Source organism: Pyrus communis, chromosome 9 (genome assembly GCF_963583255.1).
Source record: "Pyrus communis chromosome 9, drPyrComm1.1, whole genome shotgun sequence".
Taxonomy (NCBI): Eukaryota; Viridiplantae; Streptophyta; class Magnoliopsida; order Rosales; family Rosaceae; genus Pyrus; species Pyrus communis.
In genome coordinates, this window is record NC_084811.1 from 23,286,638 (window position 1) to 23,307,122 (window position 20,485).

General features: G+C 37.5%; 2 protein-coding genes and 1 non-coding gene across 4 annotated transcripts; 2 read left to right on the forward strand and 1 right to left on the reverse strand.

Annotated features, from left to right (window-relative positions):
* Positions 1-4,641: 4,641 nt before the first annotated feature.
* On the forward strand, positions 4,642-13,413 carry LOC137745565 (ubiquitin C-terminal hydrolase 12-like). Of its 2 annotated transcripts, XM_068485534.1 has the most exons (32): positions 4,642-4,758; positions 5,056-5,094; positions 5,178-5,297; positions 5,389-5,511; positions 5,875-5,952; positions 6,068-6,156; positions 6,240-6,348; positions 6,517-6,585; positions 6,701-6,811; positions 6,902-6,957; positions 7,054-7,231; positions 7,328-7,429; positions 7,565-7,645; positions 7,756-7,875; positions 7,981-8,103; positions 8,484-8,561; positions 8,676-8,764; positions 8,848-8,956; positions 9,123-9,191; positions 9,307-9,417; positions 9,508-9,563; positions 10,481-10,658; positions 10,755-10,856; positions 10,946-11,032; positions 11,262-11,327; positions 11,548-11,617; positions 11,730-11,732; positions 11,798-11,877; positions 12,040-12,156; positions 12,273-12,347; positions 12,447-12,533; positions 12,649-13,413. In XM_068485534.1, exons 1-32 carry the CDS (start codon positions 4,729-4,731, stop codon positions 12,688-12,690), a joined length of 2,847 nt encoding a protein of 948 aa, XP_068341635.1. In that variant the 5' UTR covers positions 4,642-4,728; the 3' UTR covers positions 12,691-13,413. The 2 variants fall into 2 exon arrangements, with proteins under 2 accessions (XP_068341635.1, XP_068341634.1); XM_068485533.1 differs by lacking the exons at positions 11,730-11,732; positions 11,798-11,877; positions 12,040-12,156; ... (1 more) ...; positions 12,447-12,533; positions 12,649-13,413 and having other exon boundaries at positions 4,645-4,758; positions 5,059-5,094; positions 11,548-11,661.
* A 3,861-nt stretch (positions 13,414-17,274) lies between these two features.
* LOC137744541 (uncharacterized) lies at positions 17,275-18,157 on the reverse strand. The gene is made up of 4 exons (XM_068484330.1): positions 17,806-18,157; positions 17,628-17,718; positions 17,440-17,541; positions 17,275-17,344 (listed from the first exon to the last, which is right to left on the reverse strand). The coding sequence occupies exons 1-4, from the start codon at positions 18,155-18,157 to the stop codon at positions 17,275-17,277; spliced, it is 615 nt and encodes a 204-aa protein (XP_068340431.1).
* A 70-nt stretch (positions 18,158-18,227) lies between these two features.
* TRNAR-CCU (transfer RNA arginine (anticodon CCU)) lies at positions 18,228-18,300 on the forward strand. Its single transcript has one exon. It is a non-coding gene; the product is annotated as a tRNA-Arg (tRNA).
* Positions 18,301-20,485: the final 2,185 nt, after the last annotated feature.

The window sequence follows — 20,485 nt, forward strand, 5'->3', positions numbered from 1 at the left end:
AGGGCATGCTGCCCGTCACGTGGAAGTGACGTAACCATGTGCACAGTGCGGAAGCTAATAAAATAATAATAAAAGTACGAATAAATAAAAACCAGCTTTACACAAAATAAGAACATACATGTGCAAGCGTAAGTGTGAAAAACAAAGTTCAGAGCTCGAAGACCTAATGCAGTCCGGGAGAAATAACATTACAAAAACACACCCAAATGTGGTCCTACACTGGTGATAATCTGTCAGATATACCGGGGAAATCCTCTGGGGAGCCACCAAAAGTGCTAGCCAACTAGAACCTGGAGGGGCGCAAAACAAAAAGTGTGAGTGGGCAAAAACAAAGCTTTTCAAAAACCATTTCATAAACAAGATTCTAACCCCTCGCCGTAAAACCTGTATACTTCCCAGAAAAATAGAGTATACATATATATATATATAAGTCATGCTCAGAAATATGCCATGCCAAAAGCCTCGAAATAAAATGCAAGTGCTCAGGTAATGTCAAATCAATGCCATGTAATCTGTCAGCCGGAGTCACCTAACGTGACCTGTACGGCTGAATCTAGAGCTCAAATCTCCATCTCACTAACTATACCTGCACACGAGTCGAAACCACCTAGAGTGGTCTGTACGACAGGACTGGGTGTATAATAAGTACGCTCAAGTGCTACGATCACGTGAAGGCTGGGCGACTAATCGCGGGTCACCTATGAGTCGGAACCACCTAAAGTGGTCTGTACGACAGGACTGTGCACCTAACTTGGATCCAAGATGAGCGTGTGGTGCGGGAGGTGAACATAACGTAAAGGACTGTGCCCAACTCTAGGCGGGAGCACTAACACCGGGAGTGCAGGTTATGAGCTCTCTATGCATCTCAAATCACTACTGAACATAAACATAAATCATAACTCACCTGGCACTTACCTGTGCATCCGCATCACCAAACATATATATACATATGCGACTAATAATGCGTAAATAAATGGCAAACAATAAGCATGGCATATAAACGTATAAACATTTCATTTCACTTTTTGGGAAAAGCATAAGTATATAGGTATATACGGAAAACCAAAAGCCCACTCACCGGTATGTAGAAGGGTCGTAACCCCCTTGCCTCGAGTGACCGTGCTCGTCCTCGGGATAGGTTTCACCTATATGCGAAACAACTATAAAAACGTTAATTTTAAAGCACATAACCAACATCACGAAATAACTTCTCATACAATGCTCAAATGGGGTGTATCAATACACCAACGTGATCTACTCAACCTCAGGAACATCCCCATATTTTTAGAAAAATTTTCTGACGCCGCACGCGCCGCCCACGCGCAGGCACGTGCCTTGCACAGTGACGGCGTCAATTAACACCGTCAGGAATATTCCGTTAAATCTGACGGATTCCGTTAACGCCGTTAGGAATATTCCGTCCAAATTGACGGAATATTCCGTCATCTTCTCCGGCCAAACTCCAGCGCCGGAAAACTGGGAAAACTTCAAAACCTTGTATATTCTTCGTTTTTCAACCAAATTTCACAAAATTGGTACCAAAATGAAGCTTACAACAAGAGGAACAAATCCATACCACTTTCAAGCACTAAAACCCACAGAATCTCGCCAAGAAAACACCACCAACTCCGGCCAAGCTTGAAACTCACCATCCCGACGTCCAAAACCTTCAAACGAACCACCCCGAGCCTCCTAAGGACCTCACCAAGCTTCCTACAAGCTTGAAATTCTCAAAAACACAAGAATTAACGTGTGCATGAACAATGACCAAATCGGGGTATCCCGAGTTCGACGTGAAAACGAAGGTATCCTTACCTGAAATGGGTATGGTTGAACTCCCAAGGACCTCACGAGCACGAATATGTAATTTGTTTCCTCGATCTGTGAAGGTTTCAATGGTTTTGGTTGTCGTCCGTACAAGAAGAATAGGAATGGGAGAGAGAGGGCTCGGGACAGGGCAGGGAGAGAGGGTGAGTGAGTGTGGTGTGTGTGTGGTCCAAAACCAGCCAAGCAACACCCAAAAACAACCACACAACGAAACAACCATAATAGGGGCAAAATCGTCATTTCACCCCTATGGTTCGAAAATCCGAAACGGGCTGTCACACATTTGGCACTCCAAATTTTCTATAATTAGAAGGAAAAATACACTTGTGCAAAGTGTAGAATGAGATTTTTAGAGTGCTAATAACAATTCCCTAAATATATCTATTACATATTACGTAAATTACATATTAATTATTTATTATTTATATAATAAATAATTAATATGTAAAATTTTAAAATGTAAATTTTTAAAAATTTTAATAATAAATATATAAATAAATAAAAAATATATAAATATATATATATATATAATTAATATAAAATAATAAATATCTATATATAATAAATATATTTTATATTCTAATATATTCTAAAGATTTTAGTTTATATAAAGATATTTTAGTTTATATAAAGATATTATAAATGTGACATCTCACATCGCCCAGGGGAGTGATCCTCAAATGTATATTACCATCCCTACCTAGCACGAGGCCTTTTGGGAGCTCACTGGTTTTGGGTTCCGTAGGAACTCCGAAATTAAGCGAGAAAGGGGTTAGAGCAATCCCATGATGGGTGACCCACTAGGAAGTTGCTCGTGAGTTCCCAAAAACAAAACCGTGAGGGAATGGTAAGCCCAAAGCGGACAATATCGTGCTACGGTGGTGGAGCGGGCCCGGGAAGTGGTCTTGCCCGGGCCGGGATGTGACAATTTGGTATCAGAGCCTAACCTTGGTCGCGTGTGTGCCGACGAGGTCGTCGGGCCCCTAAGGGGGGTGGATTGTGACATCCCACATCGCCCAGGGGAGTGATCCTTAAATGTATATTCCCATCCCTACCTAGCACGAGGCCTTTTGGGAGCTTACTGCTTTGGGTTCCGTAGGAACTTCGAAGTTAAGCGAGAAGGGGGCTAGAGCAATCCCATAATGGGTGACCTACTGGGAAGTTGCTCGTGAGTTCCTAAAAGACCTACTGGGAAGTTGCTCGTGAGTTCCTAAAAACAAAGCCGTGAGGGAATGGTAAGCCCAAAGCGGATAATATCGTGCTATGGTGGTGGAGCGGGCCCGGGAAGTGATCTGTCCTGGGCGGGGATGTGACAATAAATTAATAAGTTATTATATTATTAATTAATAAGTTATTTAATAAATTCAAAATTTTAATTTTAAATTTACGTGGTATTGATTTAGATTTTCGCAAATAGACTTATAATTTATGGTATCTAATAAATATCCAGATTGAAAATATTCATCGATCTACAAAATTTTCTCATGGAGGTACCTATTTTTTTGCCACATATACCAATATAGAGACTAAAAGACACTACGATATTAAATTCATATGCGGTCGAGATATTCATGAATTTAATCATTAAAATGCATAAGCTCAATTATACATTCAAGCTAGATGAATTCCCGAAATTTTGGTCAACAATAAAAACTGCTTACCTATGAGTTCACTTATAAAACGTGCAAAGACAATATACTTTTTTACCACAATTCTATGTATTGTGAATTTTTGTCCGCAACTTTTGTGGCATATAGAGGCTAAAAGATAATACGATATTAAATACATACGTGATTGAAATATTTATCAGTTTAATCATTAAAATGCATAAACTCAATTACACATCCAGGTTAGATTAATTCCCGAAGTTTTGCTCCACAATAAAAACTGCTTAGATATGAGTTCGCCTTTAAAACGTGCAAAGGCAATATACTTTTTAGCCACAGTTCAATGTAATGTGAATTGTTGTCTGCAACTTTTGTATCTAATAAATATCAATGGTTTTGACCAAAAAAAGAAAATCCACGGTTCAAAGTATTCATTGATCTACCAAAAGTTATCATAGACGTACCAATTTTTCTACCACAGATAGGAATATAGAGTCTAGAAGATTCTCATTTAATTGAAACATACCACTCATTAAACACTCTAACCAGAAGCTCATTTAATTGAAAAGAAAAAGGAATCAATACGTAAAAATTGAACCAATCGATTGAACACATACCAATTATTAAGTGAACACATACCAATTATTAAGCTAATTAGTGCTCTAGAAATTTAGAGATGTCAAATGATGAAGAAAAGGAAGACGAAGAGGTTTGGATGACTACGGAGGAGTAGATGGGGGGGGGGGGGGGTGGTAGAATGACAACCATGGGAGATGGAAGGATTTTTTAAAGAGAGAAAGAAGGGGCTTTGCTCCATGGAGATGATGGAATGGTTAGGGTTTTATTTTTTATTTTTAAGTAGATTGAGTTGGGTGTAAAAAGAAGTTTGATTGAGTTGAGTTTTGATAAGTAAGGACGGTTTCAGAAATAACGTTGGGTGTAAAGAGATAATGATAGATCAATCAAATACAATGTGGGTATAAAAAGTAAGTTGGGTGTTGAGATGCAAAATATGGGTTCAAATAATTTTTTTTTTTTAATAAATGATATTATCTCAATTAAAAATGAGGTGCCAAAAATACAAATGCTTATATTTATACAATGCATGTACTTGGTGTACAAGTATCTCATTTTACACAGTAATTACAATCATGACGATATCACAACGTCAAATCCTAGTACAGTTGACTTTGACGAAGACTCCTCTAACACTTCCTCTCGCCCGCCTCTCCTTCTCTCACTGTTTCATTCGTCTCTCAGCTCCACTGATACGAATGCTTACTGCTCGACAGCAATGGCGATCAATACTCATCCAACGTCAGCTGTACGTACCGACTCGTCCTCTACTTTTTCTGTCTCGTTTTTTCATTAAATTTCTGCTTCATTCTTCGTTTTTGATCGCCTAGGATTCCTTGTTCTATCCGGCATTTTCAAGCCTGCTTGAATTTTGAAAATTCACCTGTTTACAGTAGTTGATTTGCTTGGGTTATAAATTATATCTTTTCAATTATAACTTATAATTCACCTCTACTTTTTCAATTATAACTTATAATTCAGTAGATTAGGGTTACTGGGTTAGGTTTTTTGTCGATCAGAGCTCTGATTCCGTTTGTCTTTCCAGCAGCAAGGGCACAAAGCACTCCACTACACTATTATAAGGGTAAAGCTTTCTAGTATCCTGTTTTCACCATTGCTTGTTCGGATGAGCTAGTACAGTCATTTGGTGTTTATTGGTATGTTTAGGTTGCTCGAGATGAGGACCTGGCAGAACAAATTGGAAGGGATATATATTTTGACCTTGTTGATCATGACAAAGTTCGTAAATTCCGTATTCACGAACAAATGCCCTTTAATCTTTTCAAGGTACACTGGTACAGGCTAACTTTTGAGGGCAAACAATTATGAATTCTGTTTTACTAATTATTAGAATTTCTAATTTGGAAATGGCTAACAGGAGGAGGTTGCAAAAGAGTTTGGCATACCTGTGCGGTTTCAGCGTTTCTGGATTTGGGCCAAGAGACAAAACCAAACCTATCGCCCCCATCGACCATTGACACCTGGGGAAGAATCACAATCAGTATGTACTTCACTGATTAAGCCCCCTTAAACTCGGAGGCACTGCTCCTTGTTCCTTTGTAATTCATAATTCTCATTTTTGTCTGAATTTTTGCTTTGCTGCGTCCGACTCTGAAGTTTTCAAGTTTATGAACTAATGATGTACGGTTATAACTTATAACTGCCAATTTCTCTTGCAAAATTGGATTTTAAAAAGTTCTTAATGCATATTCCGATGCTCATTATGCTTCCAGTGTTGGACGAGGCATTTTAAATGAAGTTATTATAGTACAAAAAAGGTTGATGGGCGGTGATAAACATTTTCTCTCAGATTTTGAAATGATTGATAGTGTTTAAGCTAATGATGACCGATTGCATTTTTCAGGTTGGACAATTGATAGAGGTATCAAATAAAACACACAATGCAGAGCTAAGGTTGTTTCTGGAAGTAGAGTTTGGGCCGGTAACCAGTCTTACTCTATTCTTGTTACTACCTGTGTAGTGAAGCTTGTTGGAGTTCCAATTGCTGTATGAAAGGATTTTTTTCTTACATTTTATTGTTTCTGTACATTTTCCAGGATCTACGTCCTATTCCTCCGCCTGTCAAAACTAAGGAAGATATCCTTCTTTTCTTTAAGCTTTATGAGCCTGAGAAACAAGAACTACGGTACCTCCTGCTCTTTCTGCTTGGCTGAATACTTTTATCCTTTGCCTTGTGTTTGCTAATTTAAGTTTCTTTTCTGTTTCCAGTTTCGTTGGTAGGTTTTTCGTGAAGAGTTCTAGTAAACCAGCAGAGATTTTAGGAAAATTAAATCAACTGGCTGGTTTTACCCCTGATGAAGAAATTGAACTTTATAAGGTGTGTTTCACTTTAAATTTTAGCATAAGGTTGTGTCGTAGCTCACACACACACTCATATATATTGTATATAGACGTGTGGAATGTATATGTATATTTATAATTCGTTGCATGCTTTGCTGTAGCATTTTAAGCAAACTTAATATATGTTTTTGTGCTACAATTTCAGGAAATAAAGTTTGAGCCCTGTATCATGTGCGAACACCTTGACAAGAAGACCTCATTTCGATTAAGTCAGGTAACTGTTGCTATATTGCATCCTTGGTATATTACAAATATGTGTGTATTATAGGAATTAACGTTTTGATTCTAGGTATATTTTCAGTTAACCATCGGTTGCGTTCCTTTTCCAGATTGAAGATGGGGATATTATTTGCTTTCAGAAGTCTACTCCTCTTGAAAGTGAAGAAGAATGTAAATATCCTGATGTTCCTTCATTTTTGGAATACGTACACAATCGCCAGGTACAGCCTGTGGAAACATTTAATTTGTTTTATAGCTATATTTTGTTGAATGTTAAACCTAACTGTGTTGAATGGTCTGATGCTTTACAGGTTGTTCATTTCCGTTCTTTGGAGAAACCTAAGGAGGAGGATTTCAGTTTAGAATTGTATGTACTTCCTGAACCATTGTCCCTCCTAGTTGAACAGTCCATCATTGTTTTATTACTCAGTTCGTTAACTTTATTTTTCATTGTTATTTTTAGGTCAAAGCTACACACTTACGATGATGTGATGGAGAAATTGGCTCGCCAAATTGGTTTGGACGATCCCACCAAAATCAGACTCACTGCACATAACTGCTACTCTCAGCAACCTAAGCCCCAACCAATTAAATTTCGGGGCGTAGAGCATTTAACTGATATGTTAGTTCATTACAATCAAGTAGGTGACACTGTATTGCCCCTTCCTCTGTTTAATTCACTCTCATATGCATCATGTGGTGTGGCTACTAATTATGCTTATTGTTTCCTTTTACAGAGCTCTGATATTTTGTATTATGAAGTCTTGGACATCCCCCTGCCAGAATTGCAAGGCCTAAAAAATCTAAAAGTTGCTTTTCATCATGCTACAAAAGATGAGGTACGAGTAATTTTTTTTTGAGCGTCTTCTGCCTATGAACAGTGATTACATCTAAGGGTAATGATATATCATGCATAAGTTCTGATTCCAGTATCCAATTAAGAGAATGAACTGACATTCTATGTTCCATTTCAGATAAGGTTGAAGAAAGAACAAGGAGAGAAGGAGGACAAAAGGAAATATAAGGCACAAGCACACCTCTATACTATTATTAAGGTAAAGGTTTCTAGTTTATCCTCGTTTTCACCATTGTTTGTTCAGATTTGGTATGACAGGTGTTTCATGTGGAACAAAAAAATTATGGCAAAATTTAATGATGTGTTTAGGTTGCTCGAGATGTGGATCTGACAGAACAAATTGGAAGGGATATTTATTTTGACCTTGTGGACCATGACAAAGTTCGTAATTTCCGTATTGAGAAACAAAAGTCCTTTAATCTTTTCAAGGTACACCAGTACAGGCTGACTTTGTGCATTTATACCTTCTTTATTCTTTTTTACAATTTGGGGTTATGTTTAATAGGGAATTCCTAAATTTGAAATGGTTAACAGGAGGACGTTGCGAAAGAGTTTGGCATACCAGTGCAGTTTCAGCGTTTCTGGATTTGGGCCAAGAGACAAAACCACACATATCGCCCCAACCGACCATTGACACCTCAGGAAGAAACACAATCAGTACGTACTTTGTACTTCCTACCTTTGAATGGATTTTCAATGCAAGATACCCTGCTCCTTGCCCGCGTGCTTTGTTTTCAGTTCTATTCGTAATTCCTAATTCTTATTATATCTCAATTATTACTTTTCCTCCATTTGGATTTATTAGTGGATGTTGTGTAAAACTGATCAGCTCAAGTTTATGAACGAATGATGGATGATTATAATTGTATTATTTGTGAAATTGGAATTTAACTAAGTGCTTAATGGATTGGTCAGTGATAAACATTCAATCTCAGATTTGGAATGATTGATAGTTTTTTTAACTGCACTTCGGTGCTAAGAAGAGCTTGGTTTAGGTGCCTTATGCAAAGCTAATGATGACCGCTTGCATTTTTCAGGTTGGACAATTGAGAGAGGTATCAAATAAAACACACAATGCAGAGCTAAAGTTGTTTCTGGAAGTAGAGTTTGGGCCGGTAACCAGTCTTACCTATTCTTGTTACTACCTGTGTAGTGAAGCTTGTTGGAGTTCCAATTGCTGTATGAAAGGATTTTTTTCTTACATTTTATCGTTTCTGTACATTTTCCAGGATCTACGTCCTATTCCTCCGCCTGTCAAAACTAAGGAAGATATCCTTCTTTTCTTTAAGCTTTATGAGCCTGAGAAACAAGAACTACGGTACCTCCTGCTCTTTCTGCGTGGCTGAATATTTTTATCCTTTACCTTTTGTTTGCTAATTTAAGTTTCTTTTCTGTTTCCAGTTTTGTTGGTAGGTTTTTCGTGAAGAGTTCTAGTAAACCAGCAGAGATTTTAGGAAAATTAAATCAACTGGCTGGTTTTACCCCTGATGAAGAAATTGAACTTTATGAGGTCTGTTTCACTTTAAATTTTAGCATAAGGTGGTGTCGTAGCTCACACACACTCATATATATTGTATATAGACGTGTAGAATGTATATGTATATTTATAATTCGTTGCATGCTTTGCTGTAGCATTTTAAGCAAACTTAATATATGTTTTTGTGCTACAATTTCAGGAAATAAAGTTTGAGCCCTGTATCATGTGCGAACACCTTGACAAGAAGACCTCATTTCGATTAAGTCAGGTAACTGTTGCTATATTGCATGCTTGGTATATTACAAATATGTGTGTATTATAGGAATTAACGTTTTGATTCTAGGTATATTTTCAGTTAACCATTGGTTGCGTTCCTTTTCCAGATTGAAGATGGGGATATTATTTGCTTTCAGAAGTCTACTCCTCTTGAAAGTGAAGAAGAATGTAAATATCCTGATGTTCCTTCATTTTTGGAATACGTACACAATCGCCAGGTACAGCCTGTGGAAACATTTAATTTGTTTTATAGCTATATTTTGTTGAATGTTAAACCTAACTGTGTTGAATGGTCTGATGCTTTACAGGTTGTTCATTTCCGTTCTTTGGAGAAACCTAAGGAGGAGGATTTCAGTTTAGAATTGTACTAGTAAATTTTACCTGCAACATGTTGTTGCGGAAGCGAAAATATAACTATAGACTATATTTTTAACATATAAATAACCAAAAACTAAGATAAACATTAAGTTAAAAATGGAGCAAATATTTTTACAAAGCTGTCTAAGTTTATGTAACTTATAGAAAAGACATTGTCAAATGCCTTGCCATTGATATACAAAAATGGCTAGTCTGGTATTCCCATTGATAGTCATCCTAGTGCTTCATTTGTATATTTACTTGAACATAGAATATCCCATAAGAGCACATTTTCCTAGAAACAGTCACTGCAAATAAAACAATTTGGATCGTCAGTAAAAAAAAGAAAGAAAAAAAAGTTACAACTGAAACAAAATTAAATGTACATTTAACCCCAAAAACCAAATTAAATGTACATTTAACCGACTTAACACGATGGAAGGCATAAATCAAATCTAGGAAATTATACTCAACCTGCATTGCAGAAACAAACACTGTAGCATATATATGCATTCTCAATGTCCTCAGCAAGTTCTCTCTCCAATGGCTTTGCAATCTATAAAAGGTTTTTAGAAGATTATAATTTAGGGGTGTGATATCCACACACCTCTTTTTACTTCTCCTATACCTTTTTAGTTTTTGACCATCAGATCGGATGAATTGAAGAAAATCAACAGGCATAAATTAATAAATGATGTGTGAGAAGTAAAAAGAAGTGTGTGGATAGCACACCCCACCAAAGCCCAAAAACCATAAATAAAATGAGGGGTAAAACCGGATGGGCACTGTTAATGAACAGTATCCATCCCCTGAGCTTTAGTATATATAGAATGTACTTCCTGAACCATTGTCCCTCCTAGTTGAACAGTCCATCATTGTTTTATTACTCAGTTCGTTAACTTTATTTTTCATTGTTATTTTTAGGTCAAAGCTACACACTTACGATGATGTGGTGGAGAAATTGGCTCGCCAAATTGGTTTGGAAGATCCCACCAAAATCAGACTCACTGCACATAACTGCTACTCTCAGCAACCTAAGCCCCAACCAATTAAATTTCGGGGCGTAGAGCATTTAACTGATATGTTAGTTCATTACAATCAAGTAGGTGACACTGTATTGCCCCTTCCTCTGTTTAATTCACTCTCATATGCATCATGTGGTGTGGCTACTAATTATGCTTATTGTTTCCTTTTACAGAGCTCTGATATTTTGTATTATGAAGTCTTGGACATCCCCCTGCCAGAATTGCAAGGCCTAAAAAATCTAAAAGTTGCTTTTCATCATGCTACAAAAGATGAGGTATGAGTAATTTTTTTTTCAGCGTCTTCTGCCTATGAACAGTGATTACATCATTGTGCACATCATAATCTTGAGTGATATGTTTACAGGTGGTGATTCACAATATTAGATTGCCCAAACAGAGCACTGTGGGGGATGGCACTATGGGGGATGTCATTAATGTACTTAAAACGAAGGTACTGTTTCTGTCAATCATATTTTAAGTTCTATGTGTATTTTCTTTTCGTTTTTGGTACAGGAAAGGTAATGATGCTGTCATACATCAATTTCCTTTATTTATTGCTTATAAGATACATCACTTTGACTAACTTTAAGAGTTATTAGATGCTCAACATAATTTATCTCTGCCTCCTTTGAAAGTTCTGTATAATAGATTTTACTCCATGTATGGTGTACTTGAAACAGGTAGAGCTGTCTCATCCAAATGCAGAACTCCGATTGCTTGAGGTTTTCTATCACAAGATTTACAAGGTAATTATTTGTATGTCAGCTGTGTCAGCATATAGGTATTTTTTTGGGTCATTTTTCCCAGAAATGATATGCACGTAGCTGGCCCCATTTATGATGTGATTATGTATGATATGTTTGGCTTGTTTTCCTAAAGGACCTTATTATATCAGAATTTTTTTCCGTCAAATAATGTATGTTCTTTAGTCTGTAGTTGCACTCAGTTCCATCTGTTTGTTTTCAGATCCTCCCATACAGTGAGAAAATTGAGAATATAAATGACCAGTACTGGACTTTGCGTGCAGAGGAGGCAAGTTCATTTCTCCCCCTTTTCTTTATCTAGTTTTATTTTGGGAACTTTCTTCTTTATTCAGTTGAAATTTTTTAGAATGTGGGTGTAGTTTTATGGGCAAGATTTGTAATTAGTTGGTTTTCCCTTTCCGGATTAGCATCCTTGCTTGGATTGATATTTTTAATCGGTACTTTCTATCCAGAAGAAGAGAAAAACTTGGGTCCCCATGATCGCTTGATTCATGTTTACCACTTTACAAAAGACACTGCACAGAACCAGATGGTATGCGAATTTTTATTAAAAAAATTTCGCAAGCGGAATCTTGGCTTGTTGATTGATATTTTGTACAACTATTTGATTCCTGTTTCAGTTAGAGATGAAGAGTGATTCACCCAAATATATAAAGATTTTAGTAACTATCTTGTTCTTTGTACATTTCAACAGCAAGTACAAAATTTTGGGGAACCTTTCTTCTTGGTCATCCATGAAGGTGAAACTTTAGCTGAAGTTAAAGAACGGATACAAAAGAAATTGCAGGTCCCCGATGAGGAGTTCTCCAAGGTACTTGATTCAACCTTACATTCGTTGGAACGTGACTGGAGGAAAAGATTGTTTTACCTCTATTATTAATGGTTTTTGTATTTTGCTGCTCATCTATTTCCCTTTTGGTTGCGCAGTGGAAGTTTGCTTTCTTGTCACTTGGTCGTCCTGAGTACTTGCAGGATTCTGATGTTGTTTCCAGCCGTTTTCAGGTATGTTCTATATTCTGTCGCAATCTTGTGCTTATGGGTATTGCCATTATTGCGTTGCGGGTTCTTTAATTCCATTTTTATGGCTTTTGTTTTCCTCAGAGAAGAGATGTTTATGGTGCATGGGAGCAGTACCTTGGGTTGGAGCACTCTGATAATGCTCCTAAGAGAGCGTATGCTGCAAATCAGGTAAGTGCTGCATCTTGGTGTTATACAAACTTCACATGCTTATGCCCAAATAGTGTATCGAAGAAATGGATACCTCCCGTTTCTTGGTTTTGATTCACCTCACAATATTTTGCAGAACCGTCACACATACGAGAAGCCAGTTAAAATATACAACTAACAAGAGCCGATGGTCCTAGGCCAGTGCATCAGCTTGTACTTAGCATCCTTCAGTGCCAGAGGCAGTCTGAAAACAGCCAGGATGCGAAACAATGTAGCTCGTATCATATAGGGGTGATTTGGTTAGGATTCGATTGTTGTGTTTTGGGCTCAAATATTGATTCATGTGGTTGGGGAACTGGAAGATCATCTCCCGATGTGTCGTAAAATTGTTAATCCCTCTGCTGGAGTTCGGCTCTGATCCTTTTGTTTGTTTGTTTGTTTGTTTTACCTCCTTGATGAAGGCGCCTCCTCGCTTTCGGAGGTTGGTTGCGTTCCCTATACAGCTCCGTTGTAATTTAGCAGTACATAAGGAGATTTTGAGGGCATTTGTATCGGGTACAGTCGGCTGCATTTGCATTTAGGATTGTTCCGTAATATTATTTTTCTGTTCAATTAATTTTATCTTAATTTCGTGAAAGAGATGGGAAAAAAACTGCAAAACGGGTTTGTATTAGCGTATTTGGCTTGGTCACAATTCTGGCTCTCAGATTGTATAAGATATATGATTTCGAATTGGTGTGTTTGTGTATCGATCTGAACCGTTTATTTTTTAGTTCATCTATGCAGTGTTTATGATTTCGCATTTCAGTTTTGCACAAGTCACTGCGTCGTCCATGCAGGACATGTTGATTTATATACCAAAATAGATGTATAAGATACGCTACCGAAATTTAAGTGAAAAACGCTATTCAGCAATGCAGTTCAAGTAATCCAGGAACATTAAAATATGACTACGCATATATCCCTTTTTCTTGTCCTCTCTAAATTTTTTGTTATTAAGGAGAGAAATTGGTTTGAAATTATTACAATAATTTAGGGATGGATAAGGTTTCAAACCCGGATGCATGGATAGAAACTCAACATCTTATTGAGAAATTTTTCAATATGCTCGGTATTCGGAATGGTACACCCCATGCTATTATGCAATTGGAGGGAAGTTTATTTTTCCAGGTGTCCCTCTAATTGTATAATAACATGTGCTGTACCATTTCATGTTTCAGGTACATTGAAAAATCTCTCCACTCTATTCATTTGAATATTGGACCACATGTCCCTTTTAGTTTGTTATATTTTATCTTATACAATAAAATCTCTCTAAAATAATACTCTGTAAAGGAATAACCTTCTAAAGTCAAACAATTTTGGTCCCAACTTGGTACTAGTTATGTGTAGGAATAAACTTCATATGGTGACAAGTTACAATTTTTTTTTGGTCCCATTTTAGGAAACACATCGCCAAACAGTAATAACCGTCAATGAGTACAAAAATATGCAGCAGCACTAATAAAAGTTTAAGATGAACTCAATATTTCTCTAAAGTTTGGGACAATGCTTTAGCTTTTAAAGTTGATACCACATTTTTAAGCTTGCGGGTAATATAATACTTCATCAACATGAACACCTTGTTGAAGCTGCGATGTTTCTAACTTCTCAAGCATGTGTACAACTTCTTGGCATGAAAATTTTAGTATTTCCACACACATTCATTAAGGATAAATACGTTGATAAATAATATTTTTAACTACACCTCTATTATTTAATCACCTCTCTAAAATATGAAATTAACTTGGTCCCAACTTTATGACTTTATAAGGGTTTATCTATGCAATGCCAAAGCAAATTGATATCAGAATTCAGGGTTTGGGGATTAATCCAATCTAATAAACATAGCAAGCCATGGTGACTATGGGGGATGCTTTGAGTGTTGAATTAAAAAAAAGTGGTTCTGTTTATACTCAAATGTCTCTGGAGACTTCAGTTTTGTTGAAAATAAAAGAACGATGCCCATCAGCGTAATGACGTGAAGAAATCCAGGATTTCCAACATCTGCAAACATTGGTTGCTTGCTGTGAACAAGGGCGACCACAAGTGCGGTCCGATGATCGCCGTAAAAGCTAGGGCGACCACAAGTACGGTCCAATGGCCACCGTAAAAGCTAGAAAAAAATGGTGTGAAAATCACCTTCCATGTGGTATTGAGAGTTCAAATGCAAACTTAGCGTTAGAAGTGGATGAAAAAGCCACAATGACATTGACATGAACACAACTTCTAAAAATAAGACCAAATTAGAATAAGGTATAACAAAAATACAAACAAACTCCTTTTGTTTTTTTCCAAGCAAGCAAATATGGTGGTATCAATCTGTTTGAGGAACTTGAGAGGGTACATGACAGCCGAAAATGAAAAGAATCATGATGAAAAAAAGAAAAAAGGATTGAAGGAGGCATTGTGACCAATTGACCCGCGATACAGGTCACAATTGAGGAAGGGTTTAGAAGCCTTTTTACGAGCAATTATTCAAAATGTCCCTCGCAATCCTGTTTCTTCGTCATGTTTATTTTCTTTTTCAACCGTGTTGTAACGTCTCAATTTCCTCAAACACATTGTTACCACTATATCTGCTTAATTGAAAGAAAGAGTTTGTATTATTGTTCTTCCTCAGCTAATTTGGTCTATTTATACAGGTTGCGCTCACGTTAAAAATCATGGTGGCTTTTTCACCTAACCCTCATGCTAAAAGCCTGCATTTCAACAAGACCAAAATTACCAACACTGATTTCATGAAGCTATTCAAGCTGAGATTATTCAACCTGATCTTGCATGGGATTTTCTACACTACTCTGGAGTATGGGATACTCTCTGAGTGTCTTAACCGTAAGATCTTAGTTTAAAAAATATAAAAACCAAGATCTAAAAACGGTAAAAACATTCGAAGTATTTCGTAATCCATAGCAACCTATTTCAATTCAATGTAGAATGGTTATGTTAACACTCAAAACTCATTTCAGGACCCAAATACGTACTTTTCTGAAATGACTTCAGTATGATAAGTCCACATACAAATAATGAAAAAAAAAAGGAATTGTTATTAGCACTCCAAAAATCTCATTCTACACTCCAAACTTTCTATATTAGAAAAAAAAAATACACTTGTGAGAAGTGTAGAATGAGATTTTTGGAGTGCCAATAATATTTCCCAAAAAAAAATTGAACTTCAAAAAATTGTGTAGCTGATGTCTTCGTGCACCTTAAGTTTATGAATCTTATACATGTTCATCAAGAGGGCCCAAGTAGTAAGTAAAATGTAGTAGTAACATATATATACTCTCGTCATCACTAACGCCAAAAGTGAAAACCAAAAATTAAAAACGAAATAGTTCCCGAACGAAACTTCATAAAAAAAAATTAAAAAAAAAAAAAAAAAAAAAAAAAACTAATGCACCAATTCCGTTGCATAATTGGGTAAAAGGCTAACGCAGTTCTGTCAGCAGGATTCGTAAGACTCGTATTTTATGAAACTCCATTGGATATGATCTACATCCCATTACAAAACTCGGTATGATATTAAACCATTTACGGTCTTAACAACCAATCGATTCATGCGTACAAGCAGCAGCAAGTAAGATCTTGCTTTCGGCCCTATATCTATGAAACAGCACCAAATCAGGTCGTTGATTTCGACATCTATAACCATATGATGGTAAAGAGATTTCAAATGAAACATGTGTGCATATGCCAACAAGTATGGATGCACCGCAGGCATGCTATTGTTCTTGCGTGAAATCAAAGTCTATGAAGAAGCAAAAAAAAAAAGAATTTACCTAAGCCCAAGGACGAAATTTCATCTTGATGGAAGAAATTATTCCCCCCTGCTTTCTGTTTCAGGCTTGAATTAATCTTCTCGACAGCGGCAAGCAAGTCCTGAAAGTCGAGTTCAACACAACACAATTTTTCACAAATTGGAAACAAAACGAACAACAAATTTGACGTCATGCAGTAAACTTAAAGCGAACTGTGATATTTGGTGAGGATTCATTTCAGACTAAAACTGGTAAGTTTCTAAATGCACATAAGGGCACGGAAAGTTTGTCAACATCGATCTTATTCTACCCTAATGTCATTCTTATTTGCATTCATTTTTCTTGCTCAATGAAGACACTACATCAATAACGATATCCTCTGAGTTACACGGTGCATCATACATATTCATAAACTTTTCCAGAGTCCTCAACGCCATTCAACTTCTTACAGCTATCAGAATAATAGTCAATTTCTCAGCCATTCAATAGATACTTCTCTCTATATTTTATCACCATAAGGATTCCAAATGCTGGTATAAGAGTCGTTCCCATTATCATGAATCGTGATGCAGGTAACTAAAGCATTACCTTGCAATACAGTGTATGCAGATTTGATAACTTAAATGCAATCACAATAAACACGACGCAGCTTCATACCTCCCAAGGTGCTAGACTTTTCATGTAGGAAGGAAGGCTCTCGTAGTCATCCGGGATACCTGCCTTTACAAGAGGCAAAGGAACTTCAGCTAGCTTTGGTTTATCCTCAACTTCCCCTACATTTATTCAAAAGCAATGCCAAACATCAATGGGCAATCGTCATAAGATTTTGTTCCCAGCTAAACCGATGATTTTCAGTGGAAACATACTACAAAAGACAGAATTAAATACCGAAATCAGATAGCAATCCATCTCTGGGAGCTCCTGAGGTCTTCGTGGAAGCATCATACGACCCCTTAAAGGACTTAAAACTCATGTATAGCTATATCAGGTTCCTCACTTTTAGCATTAGCTGCAGCAGAGTGCGCGATAGAACTGAAAGTGTCAATTGCATCAGCGAAAATTAAACTGAAACTAAGAAAACAAGTGCGCAAAATTCGAGCATTGTGAACTAGAAATCACAAACAAACAGATATACGGGTTTTGATTTCAATTTCTGACCTTTAGATGCTAAAGTGGCAAGAGACGCATCCAAAAGCCCGAGCTTCTTCAAACTCAAAGACTCGTCCAATCTAATCGAAACACCACTGAGAAAACACAAATCAAAATTCCAATTCCCAATTTTTTAATTTTAAGTACAAATTCCTATTAAGGATACAAATCTTCTTCTTCATCAATGACAGGTGCATAGAATCCGTCCTCTTGAACAACCGGCGTCCTTTCAAAGTCGACCTCGTCAATCTCAAGTTCTGCAGAAAATACCATAATTAATAATTTATTACGAATAATTATTTTTAAGGGCGTGTTTGGCTGGCGAGAAAACTAGTACCGGCGACGGTGGAGGGGGAGAGATGACGTTGGAGGTGGAGGAGGCGGGTTTGGTTTTCCTTGGACCTCGCAGCAGTGTCCCAAGAGCTCCTCGAAGGGGACGGTGCCGAACGACATCGTTTCAAGGAGGTTGAGTTGGGTGCTGGCGGCGGAGACGCGGCGGTTGAGGGATTGGAGGAAGTTGGACAACGCCGTATCGAGAGGGATGGGGCGGCGGTCGACAGAAGCTTTGAGGGCGTCGCAGCTGCTGTGGAGGTGGTTGCAGAAGGACGCTACGCCCTTGCACAAGCTCCGAATCGATTCCTCCATTTCTCTCTCTCTCTTGCATTCTGAACCCTTCCGTTTGGCTCCGTTTTTCATTCGGAATTAAATGGGCGGGAAGTAGATGTAGAAGAACAATAACTTTGAAGTAGGTATATGATATCAACAAGCGCCTGTAGCTCAGTGGATAGAGCGTCTGTTTCCTAAGCAGAAGGCCGTAGGTTCGACCCCTACCTGGCGCGAACTAAATTTTACTTTCATTCTTTTTGCTCCTTTACATTTTTAAGTAACAATTTAACAAACATTGCTGAAATCTTCAGCTATTCCGAGTCCTCACACGATCTATGGAAATCTATAAAGGACATGTATGAGAATCAAAACAATTATGCATGAGTTCTTCAGCTAAAAAGAGACATTGCCAGTCTTCAACAAGAGGGAAAATCCTTTGTGTAGTAGCACTTGGGAAGTCTCAAGACTATGTGGAATGAGTTAGATGTTTTATCTACCTCATACCATTGACACTGCTATTCTTCTGAAAAGGGCAGAAGAAGACAAGATATATCAGTTGCTTGCTAGCTGGAACTCAGACTATGAGGATCTCAGGAGCCACATCCTGATAAATGTCGAACTTCCTTCATTCAAAACGGTTTTTTGCTCCTTTATATTTTTAAGTAACAATTTAACAAACATTGTTGAAATCTTCAGCTATTCCGAGTCCTCACACGATCTATGGAAATCTGTAAAAGGCATGTATGGGAATCAAAACAATTATGCACGAGTTCTTCAGCTAAAGAGAGACATTGCCAGTCTTCAACAAGATGGAAAATCCTTTGTGTAGCACTTGGGAAGTCTCAAGACTATGTGGAATGAGTTAGATGTTTATCTACCTCATACCATTGACACTGCTATTCTTCTGAAAAGGGCAGAAGAAGAAAAGATATATCAGTTGCTTGCTAGCTTGAACTCAGACTATGAGGATCTCAGGAGCCACATCCTGATGAATGTCGAACTTCTTTCATTCAAAACGGTTTTTTTGCTCCTTTATATTTTTAAGTAACAATTTAACAAACATTGCTGAAATCTTCAGCTATTCCGAGTCCTCACACAATCTATGGAAATCTGTAAAGGACATGTATGGGAATCAAAACAATTATGCACGAGTTCTTCAGCTAAAGAGAGACATTGCCAATCTTCAACAAGATGGAAAATCCTTTGTGTAGCACTTGGGAAGTCTCAAGACTATGTGGAATGAGTTAGATGTTTATCTACCTCATACCATTGACACTGCTGTTCTTCTGAAAAGGGCAGAAGAAGACAAGATATATCAGTTGCTTGCTAGCTTGAACTCAGACTATGAGGATCTCAGGAGCCACATCCTGATGAATGTCAAACTTCCTTCGTTCAAAACGGTTTTTTGCTCCTTTATATTTTTAAGTAACAATTTAACAAACATTGCTGAAATCTTCAGCTATTCCGAGTCCTCACACGATCTATGGAAATCTGTAAAGGACATGTATGGGAATCAAAACAATTATGCACGAGTTCTTCAGCTAAAGAGAGACATTGCCAGTCTTCAACAAGATGGAAAATCCTTTGTGTAGCACTTGGGAAGTCTCAAGACTATGTGGAATGAGTTAGATGTTTATCTACCTCATACCATTGACACTGTTGTTCTTATGAAAAGGGCAGAAGAAGACAAGATATATTAGTTGCTTGCTAGCTTGAACTCAGACTATGAGGATCTCAGGAGCCACATCCTGATGAATGTCGAACTTCCTTCATTCAAAACGGTGTGTACCACTGTTCAACGTGAAGAAGCTCGAAGAAAGGTGATGAACTTGGAGAAGAATCCCAAAATTTCTGAATCTAGAGTCTACGCTGTAAAACATAAACCCTCAGACAACAGGCCTTACAAGGGTAAAAATCCACATTTGAAGTGCAGTTACTGTGATGCAGTAGGTCACGTTGAGGAAAAGTGCTGAATTCTGCATCGCAAACTGAAACCTAAGTTCAACAAGGATAACAAAATGATTCCTTCAAGGCAACCCAGCATTAGCTCATACAAACCTCAGCATGCTGCCAACCACAACTACAGTTCATTCATTGATGGTATTCAGGACTTCACTTCAAACCATGTCTCACTCATCAGTGAATTTGCAATATACTTGCAAAACAAGGGACATAAAGAAGCTGCAAAAAGCTCGAAGGCTACAAATGAAAATCCCACTGCGCTACTAGGCCAGTTCGTAGGTTTCTTTGCTGAAAATGAGAATATAGCAAGAAGCAAAGCTCCAGATATTTTTAGTGCTTTCTTAACTGCTCTACACACTAGTATTGAACATGATTGTTGGATTATCGACTCAGGAGCAATTGACCATATGACAAACTAAGCCTCCAACTTACACAGTTTTCAAACCTTGTCAAAAC